Source organism: Lepisosteus oculatus, chromosome 10 (assembly GCF_040954835.1).
Source record: "Lepisosteus oculatus isolate fLepOcu1 chromosome 10, fLepOcu1.hap2, whole genome shotgun sequence".
NCBI lineage: Eukaryota > Metazoa > Chordata > Actinopteri > Semionotiformes > Lepisosteidae > Lepisosteus > Lepisosteus oculatus.
Window position 1 is genome coordinate 31,328,587 of NC_090705.1, and position 16,863 is coordinate 31,345,449.

At 35.2% G+C, this 16,863-nt stretch overlaps 1 protein-coding gene across 1 annotated transcript in view; it reads right to left on the reverse strand.

Moving 5' to 3' along the window:
• top2b (DNA topoisomerase II beta) overlaps positions 1-16,863 on the reverse strand; it is a 30,427-nt gene that overhangs the window by 12,438 nt on the left and 1,126 nt on the right. Inside the window, exons 2-23 of the mRNA XM_015357424.2 lie at positions 12,087-12,281; positions 11,527-11,617; positions 10,548-10,611; positions 9,604-9,749; positions 9,418-9,515; positions 8,466-8,678; positions 7,971-8,144; positions 7,723-7,824; positions 7,387-7,524; positions 7,168-7,306; positions 6,727-6,884; positions 5,305-5,430; positions 5,089-5,199; positions 4,296-4,401; positions 4,041-4,150; positions 3,492-3,584; positions 3,074-3,188; positions 2,730-2,851; positions 2,490-2,638; positions 1,632-1,863; positions 1,217-1,351; positions 358-558 (exon numbers count right to left, since the gene is read on the reverse strand). Coding sequence (XP_015212910.2) covers positions 358-558; positions 1,217-1,351; positions 1,632-1,863; positions 2,490-2,638; positions 2,730-2,851; positions 3,074-3,188; positions 3,492-3,584; positions 4,041-4,150; positions 4,296-4,401; positions 5,089-5,199; positions 5,305-5,430; positions 6,727-6,884; positions 7,168-7,306; positions 7,387-7,524; positions 7,723-7,824; positions 7,971-8,144; positions 8,466-8,678; positions 9,418-9,515; positions 9,604-9,749; positions 10,548-10,611; positions 11,527-11,617; positions 12,087-12,281 — 3,018 coding nt within the window. The remainder of the gene's footprint in view (positions 1-357; positions 559-1,216; positions 1,352-1,631; positions 1,864-2,489; positions 2,639-2,729; positions 2,852-3,073; positions 3,189-3,491; positions 3,585-4,040; positions 4,151-4,295; positions 4,402-5,088; positions 5,200-5,304; positions 5,431-6,726; positions 6,885-7,167; positions 7,307-7,386; positions 7,525-7,722; positions 7,825-7,970; positions 8,145-8,465; positions 8,679-9,417; positions 9,516-9,603; positions 9,750-10,547; positions 10,612-11,526; positions 11,618-12,086; positions 12,282-16,863) is intronic.

Below are 16,863 nucleotides of genomic sequence, written 5' to 3' on the forward strand. Positions count from 1 at the left end.
AACATGCGGAACCTAAAAGGGAAGTAAATTCATTTTCACACAAAGGTATGTAGGCGTATAGAACAAGGCAACTAGCCATGTCGTCAAAACTCATACCTCCCTAAACCAAAAGGCTAGACAAGATCCATGGATTAATTGGCTGTTAGGAACCAAATGTTGTACACACATTGTCATTATCTTGTCTCATTTGTAAAGGGACCTTCCATTTTTGCAGCTTCGAGATATGTCCAAGTAATAACACCCAATCAAAGGAAATCTTCACTGTTAAAAACATCAGTTTGGAAATGCAAATAGATTAGAACAATTTTCCTACCAAGGAGCTGAAGCCTGTTTTGACCAATAGCACATAATATTTACCATGGAGTTGCAAGTCAGACTTGACTGTAACTTGAAGACCTTATGTAGTCCAGCTGCTTCTGCTTGTGCCAGCTTTTCCTCTGTCATTCTTACTACAAACTTCACTGTTGTATCAGTGTGATACTCCTTATAGTCTGTTATCAAAGCAGGTGTTTTCTCTGTTCCTGTAAGCATGGGCTCAAGAACTTGCTCTTTGTAAGCCTAAAGAAAACAAACAACACACAACTATAAGAAAAACAGAGATTATGATGAAATGACTAGATTTTGTTTGGAAAGGTTTATTTGATCTGTATATCAAAACAAAGTCAATTTCTATTAATTTAAACCAAAATGGAATACAGGTTTTTATTCTTCAAAGATTTGTCTAAAAAGAGAAGCAGTGCTTTAAAATGGATATATGTTATAACTCTGCAGAAGTTGAATTTTATACAATTATAAGGGTACACAGGAAAAAAGGTTGCCTTCATAAAAGTTTTAATTAACCAACAATTTACATTATACTAGAATTAATGTACCAAGATGGTACAGAATGGTTATTTAAAGGTGAGACAATATTAAAATTAAAATAACAGTTTTCCTTTTCCTTTTTGAGGAACAGATATTAGTGACAAAGTTCCAGACTCCACTTGTTTATAATTTATTCATAAATATGCAAGAAAATAACAATTTCATAAAAAATACAGTGAAATATAGATATAATTGTTTCAGCAGTCCCGTTGGAAAGAATGAGGTTCCTTCAGTTATATTTACGTATAGTCTTGTTTGAGCAGTCTAATGTTTTTTCCACCAAAATGTCTATATTTAGATTTAATACAATACAGGCACCCAACAGGCCAGAGAGTGGAGAGAGTAAACTTGCCTGTGTCCATGTCCTGACTGGAAGCTCTGTGATCTCTATTGTGTTTTTGTCCAGGACAGAGACCTCCCCACTGACAAGGTACTGATTCTGACCCAGCTCGTGGATGGTACCTTTGAAGTTTTTGTAACTAGGAAGCTATTCAGGGCACAATAAAATGATAGATTAACATCTTTTGTAATCACTATAAAGAAATTATGTTGTGAAGACAAACACAAGTCAAAATAATACAAGTAAGGGTAATCTAATATGCATATCAATGTAAATCTCTAAGATGGCAGAATGATGAAAAGCTTATACTGCGTTCTAAAATATTCACTACTATAGATGACTTTATTTTTCTTAATGCTGTCTTTAAATACTGTTTCTTCTTATAGAGGAAACATTAATGGCTATTGTTAGAAGAAAAAAAAATTACCATGGGCAGTGGATCCTGGTTATCAAGCATTCGATTAATGTTGTTCACAATCTCTCTTGGGTCATAGTTTGGAATTTTACAAGCCCATCCTGTTCCAATACCTTCTGCTCCATTTACAAGAACCAGTGGAATAATAGGAATGTACCACTCTGGCTCAACCTTTTGGTTATCATCATACAGGAACTTCAGCAAATTGGAATCCACTGCTGGAAACAGCATCTTTGCCAAAGGACTACATAAAAAACATACATACAAAACATTCATTTATATGGAAAGTCATCTGCTTTTAAAAGCACTTATTTTAGATCCCTATGTCAGACTAGCCATAGGAATAGTGTAAATGATTTTTGTGTGGAAAGAACAAGCATAGCCCACACAATCACTAAAGTTAAACTGCAGTGACTCGTGACAGCTTTAGTGCCTTAAAACCAGCTCCTTGGGCCTTATTGCATCTATATACTAAATACACTCTACTCAACACTGAGCCAATTTTTTAGTCATTGTCACCTTTATTTCGCCAGCCCACCCTTTTGCCTTATATTTCTGCTCTCCCGCTCTCCTCTGCATACATCATGAAGATCCTATAACTACACTGTGCACTTCACTTTCTTGTACTTTAAACTACGGAATGAACCCCTACTTCTTCTTTCTGCTTAAGAAATATCCATCTTCTTACAAAACACAGCACAGAAAACAATTATTCTGTTTCAAAGAATGAAATTAATTCATAGTTAATTATGAAATTAACTCATACTTACTAGAATTTGTTTTGTTTAGCACTTTAAAGTACAAAATCCAGAGATCGTTCAGTCTGACTAACATAATGCTAAACACCAAGCTCTGAAGATATCGGGTCACCTGAGCAGTGTGAAGATGTAACGGGGACTGGCAGCATCCTTTCCTCCATTAATTCTGGTACCAAACTGGCCAAGTGGTTGGAGAATGTTGATGTTGTTGCTTCCCACAAAGTTCTGAGCCAAGTTCACAATGGTCATCATCAATGCTTGCTAGATTGAAAAATAAATAGAAGTTATGAGTTCACTAAATCTTTAAAGATTTTATCTGTACCAGGAAATGACAGCTCAAAGTTATACTCACCTCACCATGGTGATATGCAGACATTTCAGCCACAGATCCAGCCAGCTGAGCAACCTTGACTTCTCGTTTGTCATTTCTCTTCAAGCAGGTGAAAAGGACCTTCCTCTGACCAGGCTTCAATCCTTTGAAATGCATTATTTTAAAATTAATTCTTTTAGATTTTACTCTTATGTTTTAAATAAGTAAAATCTCTAATGTAAAATATTATCAACACAGGTACCGACAGACTCAAAGCAGCAATATCGCTTTTTAATACTGTAATCATTAACCATATTTCAATTATTAAAGGAAATATTATTGAGCTTTTTATTCTATTCTGAAAGACACCAAAACATCCAACTTACCATCAACAAGAGATGGAATGGATCTTTCATTATCCGAGTTTGAAAAAAGTATCAGCTCCTTGTTAATGAAGTCATTGTAGGTCAGCTGCTTTGTTTGTGTGCCATAAAGGTATTGCTACAAGAACACAGAAAGTACTTTCCTTCAGTTTGTAAAAATATGTTACTGTAAATGTACCCTCACCATCAGGCAAAAAAAACATAATTCTAAAAACACACTGTGCTACACAGATGGAAATGAAAGGGCATGTACACATTAAAGAGTTCTACAACACTGTCACTTTGCACATATCCATGTCATGATCTTTACAAAATCACATTAATGTAGAATCTTTCCTCTAAATATTTCCAAAAGTATACAAAAAATAAAAAATGAGCATCACTGTGGTTTTAAATTTCAGTTCCAACTTTTCTCTCTGACCTCTGGTAAGCCATGCATTCTTCGTTGTCGCCTGTCTTCCATGAAGTTTGTCAGCCATTCTTTTCTGTCATCAGTTTTCTTTTTACTGAAGGCCTATCACCAATTAAGAACAGTAGCACTTTTCAGTAGCAGTTTTATGAATATGGCAGCATTCAAAAGGATATTTTATGCTTATGACCTGATCATGTGAAATATTACTGTATATTTTCATGGCATAATACAAATTCAATACCTGCAAATGTACAATGATTAAACTGATAGAAATTATATTAGATCAGTGAATGATCACCGATGTCATTTGCAACACGGAGCTGCAAAATTCAGCACATTCCCACCCTGATTCATTTTTGGGGAGTTTTTAATTTCCCTCCAAGCCATATAAAAAGTAAAACTTCAAAATCAAGCCTAAAAGACTGTGTTTCTCCGAAAACATTATATTTAAAACTATGATACTTAGATTAATTAAGTAAAAATACTCAAAAAGGCTGAATACATAAGCCATTATAGTCATATACTGTAAAAGCAACAAAACAAAAGACATTTACATACCAGAGTAATGGCAGCATCATCTTCTGAACCAGCATATTTAAACATGATTCTGTGTCTCTCCATATCAGCAAAATACTCTTTTGCCTCTTTGCTTGTACTGGTACCTAAACCTGTAATAAGTAATCAAAACAAAGGTATGTAGATGTAGGTAACTATAAAAGTGGATGTATATAAGAAAATGGACTACAAAATGGGTTTCCCATTCTAAGCACAACAATCATTACATCAATCTCTGAAATTAAACCGATAACACACCTTTGTAGTACTTTATGTGCCAGGTTTTGAAGTTTTCAGTTTGCTTCTTCCATTCATCAAACTCTGGTATACTGTAAAATGACAATTCTTGCTTGTTCTTGCTAGCCTGAAAAAAGATACAACATTTGCAAAAGGTACATCTTAATATAGTTTTGATATTTCAATTATAACTCATGTGAGATTTTTGTAATTAATCAGTTTATGCAATTGATGGTATTTGTGACATAACACATTGACAAGCCAGACTATTTTTTTTTAGCATCATTAATATATTATGTGAAATAATGTAGTTGTTATAGCTATCATATTATCTTAGTATGCAGCTCCATTCTGTTGAAAACAGTACTGTTGATATGTATGTTTCAAAAATTAACTAAAACAATCATACAACCACAACATATTTATTGGCAATCTGTAAAACAGAATTGTGACTTAATCCAGCTCTGTGATTAGTGATCAGATAATCACAAATATCATCAATTGCATAAACTGATTAATTAAAAAAATCCTACGTGAGTTATAAATTGTGCTGGAGACAGTGAAGAGGCAAAACAGCTTTTAACCAGTAGGCAAAATCAGCCAAAGGTTAATTTAACTGGACATCAAGTGCCTGAAAAATAAACACTGAAATTGCACACTAAATACTAAACATAAACAAAAAGTCTATGGAAGACAAGAGAGGAGTCGTGCTGATCTTTAACAATACGATGACAAAAACGTCTCATTCAAAGCAGGTAAAATTATTTACTCCAATGTTACTTTACTGTTATAGGTGAATTCCAAAGTACCTTACCTTTACAATAGGAGTGATGAACTCTTCCAGGAAGCTGTGCCTTAAAAGAGATGGCCAGTTGTGATGAAAAAAGTTGATAAGTAAACCTTTAATGTGGGACCCATCCTGATCCTAAGATTGGATTAAAAAGAATATAAGCAGTTGTGTAGAAAGAAACTTTAAGATGTAATCCTTCCAAGATATAAACAAGCGCTCAATAAAAAACAGCAGTCTCACCTGGTCAGTCATTATCATAATCTTTCCATAGCGAAGAGATCTAAGAGACTCAGCGTCATCATAGCTTTTCTTGTACTGCAGCCCAACTATTTTGATGATGTTGTTGATTTCCGCATTTTCCATAATCTTAATTGGTGGAAAAAAAGAAATAATTAGTACCCAGATATATTTCTGACTCATTTTCAGTGAAATGTTTTGATTCTTCACTTCTATTTCATTAATACAATTTTAGGTGAGCTACTATCTACAGCAGTTAGTAAAAACTGTTTTTTTTTAAATTAGTTTAGAATCATGTATTATTTTTTTATTACATGCCCACCCAATCTGGAATCACCAGTTGTGTCTTTATGTCTCTTCTCTATGTAATGACCTTATGTTATGTCAGAAAGAGTATGGGCTGACATGATCTGTTCTGTTATCTAATCATTCATGTTTGACACACTGCTAGCCCTGCAGTTATGTACAGGAATTTCAGCATCAATTGGAGAAGTGTTTTGCCATCTGTGGGTGCGTGGAAAACCTCACTAGTCCTTGTTTGGCAGGAAAAGAAAAAAAGCCTCAGCTGACAATAATCCCAACCCTTTCCTATGTGAAGCCAGCTACAGTCTGTGCTGCTGTTTGGAAGATCCTGACATGACCCAAGCTCAAAACTCAGGGTCACTGAGACAGGTAAATGGTATTCTGTTTTTGCAATCCTTTCAAAAAGAGAGAGAGCACTTCTGTAGGGATAAAGAACATGTTTTTTTGAAAATGAAAAGGGCTTTATTGGTATTTATCAATAAGAAAATCTTATCGATTTAATAAAAATACATTCTAAATGATTTTTTAAATATTTGATAAATGGATGGCTCTGTGTGGCCTTCAGTAATTAAATCCGTGGTTGTCCTGGGTTAACAGAAACAAGGGAAAACAAAGCATTTTAAGAGCAGACAGAGTGGATTGGCTTTTAGGGCTCTGGATTCAGAGGGCCAGAGGTTCCAAGCCCCTATTGCAAACACTTATGGTATACCGTTAATAATAATAATAATAATAATAATAATGATAATAATAATAGCTTACACTTATATAGCGCTTTTCTGGACACTCCACTCAAAGCGCTTTACAGGTAATGGGGACTCCCTTCAACCACCACCAATGTGCAGCCCCACCTGGATGATGCGACGGCAGCCATAGTGCGCCAGAACGCTCACCACACACCAGCTATCAGTGGGGAGGAACTAGTCAAACAAACTAGTCTCTAGAACTGCTGTAGTCCACTTATCTTTACAAACAGGTACTAGCATTGATGGGATGTGAAGAAAATCACAAACCATACGATCACAAGGGGAGCACTCTTCCAGTCCTTATCAAGTAATTGGTGAAAAAAATAAGCTATGAATAGTATGGCTAAATAAGGAAGCATTAGTTAAATTAGAAGCATACCTGTTTGTGCGATGCTTCTCGCACATTGAGGATTTTACCTCTAAGTGGAAAGACTCCATATCGATCACGACCAATGACACCAAGACCTGATACTGCCAAAGATTTGGCAGAATCCCCTTCAGTCAAAATGAGTGTGCACTCAGAGGAATGTTTACCACCTGTAAAATATATTCAAATAAAGTATGTGCTGACATTGCATTTAATACTTTCAGTGAAAAAGCAGTGCACGCACAAAAGCAGTACAAAAAAAAAAACCCTTTAGGTCAAACTTGTGTGGTGTGAATGATGTTTTAAGTGTCACTGTCCCAAAAGCTCAATGTGGTCAGTTTAGTTTTAAAATTCAATTTCCAAAGCTTTTGCACACACCATAAGTTTCACTGTAACTCAGTAGGCAGGCATAAGTACACCAAAAGCCATGAAATAAGTGACATTAAACCTTACCAGCATCATTGGCATCGTCCAGCTTTGGAATGCCCTTAATTTTGCTGTACTTCACCGATGAACATTTTTTGTTCAGTTGTGTCTGAGCCTTGAATTTTACCCAATTGAGTATGCTTTCCACAACACCACAATTAGTGGCCTAAAAAGTTAAAATTACAAGTTAGGTTGTTTTGTTTATTATTTTTTATATAGGGATAATTACACAGGACAGTCACTTACCCCTCTAATGAATTTCTCTGAAAACACACATTTGGATCCAAAGCTTTTAGTTTGGAGTGTCATGTTTTCCTTTGTTTGGGAATCAAAGGTTGGGTTCTCAATTAGGCAATTAACAAAAACCCAGATATGATTCTTAACCTGAGAAAGATTACAAACTGATTAAAATATGCAATATGAGAAATTCAAAAGACAGCAAAAAGAGGTAAGACATAAAAGAAACAAATTAACTAGCTTAGAAGTTTAAACAGGATTTTGTATTTATACTACCAACATCGTAAACATAAAGCCTATAAATGTTTCTTAAACCTTACAAATGACAAATAAGAGGCAGCAAACCTGAAAAGGTTTCACAGAAACTCCTGCTTTGTTCTTCTTTTTCACCACTTCAATCAGCTTACTAACTATCTGATCAACCACATAATCAATGTGTCTGCCACCCTAAAAAAAAGAAGGTTTAAAAAATAAATGTTAAAAACCATACAGAGTGAATCTTGGAAAGGGATGTGCTGTATATATCTGGTCAGGTGTATGTTTAAAAATGTCCATTTTGAAAAACAGATCTGGCACACATCAATTGTACTTACCTTTGTAGTGGCAATACTATTCACAAAGCTGATCTGCTGAAAGCCTTTCTCACTCATTGTGAGACAAACTTCCCATCTGTCATTCACAGTCTCATTAACAACCTTCAGTGCAACACCAGTTTCATCCAGCTTGTCCTTTACGTATAGATCTACGTAGCTGCGGAATCCATTAACCTGAAAAGAACAATAAATGGACAGTAAATCAGAATACATGCCAAGCTGCTTCAGTAAATTATATGACTCTAGACACTTTCACATGGCAAGTAAAACCTTGGACGAGAACCGATGGAATAAATCTTGCTTATAAGCATTAAAAAAATATTTCAGATGCATCAATTCTGTTACACACTTTAGGCATAGTGACTGCAAGTTAGATTAATTACGTAATAAGCTATAATAAAAGTCTTTAAAGCATTTTTTTAGAAGTAAATTTTACGTAACAAGGCCTGGGAAACATAATTATTGGTACTGGAGACAATTTGAAGGTTAACTCACTGGCAGTTTCTTTCCATTAAGCATGACTTTGACCCCTTTGCATGACCCAGCAACATCATAAGCCCTCCTTGTAAGAAGGGCAACAATGTCCTTGTCCAGCTTTTCCATTTTGAATTTTGCCAAGTCTGGCTGGAATGTTATGCACGTGAAATCTTCCCCATCAAAGTATTTAATTTTGGGGTCACTTGTTTTTGTCATGTTGTTCATCCAAGTCTGCAAAAACACATTGAAATCCAATTGATTACAGTTTTCTAACAGCAAATATTTAAAGAAATTGTGGACTTAACACTTTAACGTAACTTGAGAGATTTACGTAATTCTAGAAACCCACTAATGTAATCTAAACAAATGTAAACTAATTTAAATATTTTTCTGTCAACAGAGAAAACAGAAAAAAACATTGCATATTTAAAAAATGATCAAGCAGGCTTCCATTTGCAAGTGCTAAAAAAACCTACAAAAAGAATGGGTCATGCTGGCAGTAACATGTATTATATAAAATGTAAGCGCCCACATTCTTCTATCATGCAAATAATCATGCTTGTTTTGTAGACACTAGTTTAATGTAGCAATGTGTATGATATTATAAACTAAAGGTAAGAACAGTGTTGGACCACAAGTTATCATTAAAAGTTTTAAAGACTTAAATGTTATTAACAACAAATGAATTTTCTAATAATCACAACTTAAGTACTTTCACAACATGTTAAATTACAGAAATAGAATGTTCTAAACAAGTCGGAAATCGAAACTCATGGGACCTAGGATGTGGAGCACAGGAACCCTTCTTTGTGAAATTTTAAATAACTTCAGACAAGTGACTCTTCTGTTTAAATGCACACCAGCATGATGAATTCAATTTTAAAATAGTTTTGTACAAATTCTGAAATGCAAAGAAAACAATTATGCAGGGAACAATATCTGTGCCAACACTTTAGTCCATAACGTTTACCTGTTTGAAGCTGTGTTTGTATTCCTTGCATGCAGTTTCAACTGTGAATTTTGTGCTGAAAATATTGCAGAGTTTAGCACCATAACCATTCCTACCACCTGAAAAGAGGAAACAATATTTAATTCCACAGAAATCCCCATATTTCTACAGGCGCAAGGTAAAAAAAAAATCTTAAGGTCTGCTTACCTGTAACTTTCTTCTCCTCATCATCATAATTACTTGATGTTAAGAGCTGCCCAAAGATTAAAGCTGGAACATACATTTTCTCATCTTTGTGCTCCACCACTGGAATTCCCTTGCCATTGTTCCATATGCTGATGAGATTTGCTTCCCTGAAAAACGATGCACACCAATACACACCAAGGTTATACATTACATTGAGCCTGGTTACCAGGAAGAGAAAGCATAAGCAATGAAGAAAAAAAAGGAGTTACTTCTAAAACCATCACATAGGAAGTATTTATTGGCAACTCCTGCAGCATCTTAAAATCACATCCTACATTGAAGAAGAGCCATGAGCTTTGCATTACCTGCCTCATCATTTTCTGTTAATCCTATTCATTTCCCTTGAGTTTTCCCATTGCTTTAAAAAAGTACATAAATTAAATTCTATCACTACACATTAAATGTGAAACAACATACAAAGGGCTTCACTTAGAACTTTGAACACACTAACAGCCTCATAATAAATAACACTGACACCTTTTAATTATAATAAGACTTTCTCTCTCATCCTATTTTTAACCTAATAGGGCACCCAACAATTACAAATTGCTATTTGTCTTGTGCTTTTATACAAAGTGACTTACATTTGCTCCCATTTAAACAGATGGGTATATTAACTGAAGCAATCTATGTGACATACCTTCCTCAATCAGTCAACAGCAGTGCACCAACTGGGATCTCAACTTTAAAAGTTTAAACTTCTAATCATTACTACATACTGTTGATTGTAGGAACCAGCTCTTAGTAAATTCCAATGAGAAAACATTATTAAATAACAGTTAATTGCAGAATAAATTGGGAGAAAATCTTGCTAACTCCAGTGATTGAGATACTAGAAGTATATTTTCCAATCCTCTGCAAATTATGAGCAAAGTAATTGTAAACGTAAGAAAAAATAAACTTACGGGTCAATGGTTATTTTAATACAAGACATGTTCTTATCCCTCTGTTTATTGTCAGCAGCATTGACTAAAAGAAAAAAGTTACAAGAAAAAATGGTTTGGAGAGAAAAACAGATAAGACTTTCAGTTCCACAAAACATTCAAATTGTCTCCAATACATGAAAAAAAGTGAGTTTCATATTTTATGTTTTTCTTTCACTTTCTTTTATTTCTTAATTACTAACTTGTTATTGTGCTTGGTAATTTTCTTTTTATGCTAAAGGTGATTATTTCACATACCAAGAATGTACGCCTATGCACTGATTTCTATTGCAATGAAGTGGATGATGCCTAAAACTGAACTGCAAAAGTTTAAGAAAAAATCTTTATTTAATGTCTAACATCACTTTTCTCCTGCACCATTTTATAACTGCATGGAACTCACTGGTATACACTTAGGATTCTGAGACACTAAGGGTGTTCCTGATTGATCACATAATATTCTTCTAAAAATTAAAATGTTTGTACAGTTAGCTAGGCAGGCAGAATTCCCACATTCTGCAGTTAGCATGCGTCAACCCAAAAACTTCTGAACAAATGATAAAGCATCCTCTCTGGTATATTTCTGTATTATAATTAAAACGTGTAACTCCAACACATATTTCAAGGCGTCATATAATTATATGCAAGCTATTTTAAATTAATATTTTACTATGAAGTGTAACTGTGAGGAGAATATGCATACAATTTTTATTACAGTATTAAGATGTAGAAAACAATATGGAAGATATACAGCACCAAAAATATTCTGAATGCTAATTCAAAATTATTATCCACATACTTATTATCACACATACATTTTAATATATCAGTTCACCTGACAGAAATATTATTGTGCTGAAGTTTTAACCCTCTTAAAAGTAAAAAACATGTTTCTAAACGCCTCTTGGAAAGGGCCCAGCATAACTAAATAAGGTTAAAGTGTTCTTTAAAAAAAACTTACCAAGAATTTCATCAAAAATTTTGTACAAGCCTGGGACATATGTTATTTCTCTTAAATTCATTCCAGTCTCCTCATCAAACACCCACATTTGCTAAAAAAAAAAAAGGAATTCACCGAAACATGGAAATCAATCTTTTTTAATCAAATACATTTCTAATGTAAATATCTATCAAGATACTGCCACAAAAATATGATGTAATGAATGAAGGAAAATAAATGAAATCCAACTAATGCAGAAATCACAATAAACAAACTTAGATATGTCAATACTCCAAAAACTCCGTGAGCACTGAGGAATTAACCTTAACAAATACTTTAACAACTCCAGACCTTATCTACTAGTCATTAAGTTAACAACACTATGGTATGAAGTGCTGCATGTGTGGTCTCAGTTTGCAAACGGAATACAAAAGATTTCCTTATGAGCTACTGGACTACATCAAATACACAAGATGAAAATACTAAACATTATCGTGGTCGTGTGATACATCTGTTTTTTCCACATCAATGTCTCAACAGAGACTTCAGCCACATCCACGTTACAATATAATCAGACTAACCTGGGTTACAGGTTCCACAGAACCTATGTAAGTATCTGGACGGAGTAGGATGTGCTCCAGCTGGGTTTTCTTCTGATAAACACGCTCCACTGACATCTTCTTGGAGCTCTCCTTCTTGGAAACCTCATTCTTGGCACCATCATTCTTGGCATTTGCTTCTTCCTTTTTGGCAGCATTGTTCTTGTCAAAGAGGGTCTGTTAACAGGCATTTGTAAAGACTGAGAACACATGATGATACTGACTTTGCACCATTTTAATTTTACCACCATGAGGCATTCCCGAATTCCTGAAAGTTTTGGGTGTCCATGCGCATCAAGGAATGTGTCGATAAAAAAAAGTACCCTGCTAAACAAGTCTCACAGTATTCTTTTCCAAATGAGGATTTCATGCAGATGGGAAGTTCGTCTCTTTCTGACATCCTAATCACATCTGTAAAATGGTGTGGTGCCTCACAGCATCCCAAGTTTGCACCCCAAAAAAACTGACCATTAAGGAGGTCCACATATTTTAATGGTGTTCAAATCTAATTTCTGTTTTGCTCACTTTTCAGTTTTATAGTACATTACATAAAAGTTTAAAAAGGTTCAGGCAGTACACGATTTAGTTTGGAATTGGGGTGGTGGAGGGGGTGGGAGAGGGTTTATAAAAACAAGCAGCACTTGAAAGTAAAAGGTTATAAAGAGCAAGAGAAGTGTAACTGCACTAACATAAGTGTATCTGTCCTTATATTACTGCAATTTCAGAGTTTCAGCAAGGCTAAGTGCAGTTTGTGTACTAAAAGTGTATGAACTTTTTTTAGCAAAACAGATACTACAAAGATAAGCATATACAGAATTAAGCATATAAAGAAATCTCATTTCTTTATATATTTCTACTATATAGTATATTTCTACTAACAAGTCCCTTGTGTGATTTTTGTTTCACCAGTTTGTGCCATGCTAGCTGGTTACCTGGTTCCAATGAACACTACAGGAGAAAGCCATGGCTTGCAGTGAGCAAGAAACAAGAAATAACCTTCATCCACTTCCAGCCACCTCAATGAAATTTGAACAATGTTAAGGTAACAAAAGTTCGAAGGGACCAAAAATATCATATCTTGCTTTTGCTCTCCGGATCTGAAACCATGTTAAAAAATATTTAAGATAGATCTAGAGTGCTTAAATACAATATTGTTAGAAACAAAACATGGATGGAAGTGGTTAAGGTGGCTAACATCCAAGTAAGGGACATTTTTATAAAGCAACTGCAATTACTATTTGAGCCGTGTTTATTGGCTGAGGACATTCTTTATAAAATATCTGACAAAAACTGAAAATAGATAAGAAACTGAATGACTAGCAATGCTTATCAGCTCCAAAATCAGGGTACTATAATTTGAGCATTCCTTATAATATTCTTCTAAACCAAAACTCCACATTTTGCTGTTTCAATAATGTACACCTTTCTGAAGTGGCAATAGTTGCAACACAATAGATCAGATCCAATTTTAGAGAATTCATTCCCATAGACATTTCTATCCTCTTAGCATCTTACAGCTCATTACATTTTGTATTAAATCTATATTGTGCTTTCGACTGTTTTATTCATGAAAAGACGCTTGGTAAAACAAAGCTATCATTCTTTTGAGCACTGAATGTGTAATTTGGAGACTGCATCAGGCACACTATTATAGCACTATGTGCTGTTCAGTCATAAAACCTGATAACTTTTAAAGAGAATGGGAACATTTTCCCAAACAGCCTACTGAATAACTCTCCCATATACCTTGCTTCTACTTCTAATATACAATTAAGCCTAATTCTCAATCAATGTCCCCAAGAAATCTGGAAAATATAAGAGTTGAGTGTCAAATACATAAATTAATATTCTTGTCCCCTTTCAAAGCTTTATATTGTGCTTAATAGATATGCACATACGTACATATATCTATATAGAGCATAAATATTAATACACACAATATAATTTTAAGTCTTTTGATTAATTACCACATTGAGTACGTTGCATATACATATAGAAAGTCTACACACCCTTTCCAAAGTAGCACATTTCGTGACCCAACAGCAGGAAATGAACAAAATAAAAGTTATTTTAATTTTATTTACACATCGTAACATACAACTTTCAAGTGAATATCAAATGTTCAAACATTCTGAAAAGGAATTAGCCATGGAAAGACAGAAAAATGGGTTGGAAAAGGGTACACACCCCTCAGTAGTCCTTGGTGAAAGCAACTTTTACTTGAATTACAATCATAATTCTGTTTGGTTAGGTCTGTACCAAGGTAGTACACCTACATTTGGCAATGTCTGCCCACTCCACCTTAAAAGAACTGTTCAACCTTCAAGTCATTACACAGGTTTTTTCACTGAATGGAGGTCAGGGCTCTGACTAGGCCCCTCAAGGACTTATACCTTTTAGTTCTTGAGTAAATCCACTGTTGTTTTGAATGTGTGCTTATGGTTCTTGTCACTTGGAAAAGGAAATTTCCCTCCCAATTTTAGCTTCATTGCACAGGGCAGCAGGTTATCTTCAAGAACCCATTTGTATTTTGCTACTTCATGTCTCTCTTCAATCCTGACCAGTGCTCCAGTTCCTGCTGCAGAGAAATATCCCCATAAAAGAATACTGTCTCCAACGTGCTTTATAGTAGGGATGGGGTTCTGTGGGTGATGCACTTAGGATATCTAAATGTTTTTACCAAATTTAACATTTTCCATTGTGACCAAAAAGTTCTATCCTGGTATTATCAAACCACAAAACGTTTTTGCCACATGGCTTTAGAATCTCCACAGTGCTGTTTTGCATACCTCTAACGAAATGTCTCAATGGGGGCTTTTCTGAATAGCAGTTTTCTTCTTGCCACCCTTTCATACTGTTGTGATATGTACACAATGACTAGTCTTTAACATGAAGGCCTGCAAGTTCTTCAAAGTTGCCACTGGATTCTTGGTGGCCTCCCCAGTCAGATCCCTGATGACTTTGCTCAGTCATCTAGTCTGGAGGGACAACCCAATCAAGGCAAGGTCCTGGTCTTGGGGGTGCCATCCGCCTCCCACTTCTTACTGACAGTCCTGATTGTGTTCCACGGGATATTTAAGCCCTTTTGAATCTTGTCTTCTGATTGCTGCTTGTCCACAGTTGACTTTTTTTTCTTTGAGATGCACCACCCAGCAGGGGAAAACTACAGGAACAGCAGATTTCTGAAATCATCACAATCACTACAACTGAATACTTGTGGAGGATAATTAGCTTGGTAGTTTGATTTAGAAGGCAATTTGTTACACCAGAGCTACCTGACAACTGCCATTACTCAAGGATGTGTATACTTATCCATCCCATTTATTACAGGGCTTAATTTCTCATTATTTTTCAGAATGTTGGAGCATTTGTGTTTCATTCAGAGGATGTGTGTTATAATACGTACATAAAGGTAAAACAGATTTAATGGGTCTTGATTCCAGGGTTTTAGGCCACAGAATGTGTTACTTTGGAAAGGGTATGTAGACTTTCTATAGGCAACATGTAGGTGCACCAACTCAGTGTTGGTGTGGCATCTAATCAAATGACTAAAAAAAATATTGCTGCACTCTAACAAGGTAAAGTATAGAAAGATGATTCTCTTTAGAGCATAACAATTTGCTGATCTTATATGTAAAAGTGATGCCATTTTTTTTTGTTTTAGAAAAAAAAGTTGTTAGCAAAATGATTAGGAAAGTATTAAATCTTAGAAAATTATATGGTAATTATATATCCTTGCTTTGGGTAAACAGAGAAGATCAATCATTGCCTTATGTGAACCGTTTCATACATAGGTAAAAGAATGTTAAAATTAATGAGTCATGTGAAAAAAGTAAATGAACAAAAAATATGCATTCTTAACTATATATGCTGTTTAAAATGTCAAAGGTCTTTTTCTCTCTAGTAGGTTTGACTTTCTATTAGGGAAGAGTACAGAGAAAAAGACAGTACAGTATAATATTCACTGACTTCCTGGAACATAATAAGACTCTTGACTTGCAAGGACATTACCTGAATAGACTTAATCAAATTTTAGAGGGGGTAGCATTAACTCTGAAGCTAAATGTACATAAATTCAAATTATGTTGACATTTTCATGTCCTCGTCCCGCCAATTAGGCCAAAAACATACCCTCGGACCTCAAGCCTTTATATTAAATAATGCCCCAAACAGCTGTCGAAAAAGTATTTAGTTAGGTCTTAAAAATGCTGTAAAATGAACTGCAATACATATCGCGTCACTTAAAATTTACAGTTCTCACTATTCCACCCATAATCGACTTCTGCCAACATATTTTAGTCGAGCATGTCTCCACTTCCTACTCTTAGAAAGCGAAAAGTAAAATGTTAAAAGTTCTGACAGGAGTGTGAAAAACGTGCTTGGCGATCAAACACCTCTCAGGTGAAAGATCTGGTACCTAGAGTCTGCCACCCGCAGTTTCATTCGGGCCGCTGTGCTTTGTCGGTAACTAATGTCTCCTTTCACATGCAGCCCGTTTCAACAAGTGTCGGGTCACCGACCAAAATCCCGGCCTGACCTCTTGAGCACATTACGCGTCTCCAAACCAGATGCTCTATTATTTACCCCCCCCTCTCTCTCGCCAGCGGCAAGTAACGCTTTCGAGGCTGCGTCTTGCTACTTTCCGAGACAGGATGAATGAAATCATCACGATCGCTTTAAAATTTAAATGCCTCAACTTACGGACAGCGCAAAAGCCCTCTTGCCTTTCGGTGTCGCGCAGAAATGGATAATAAATACG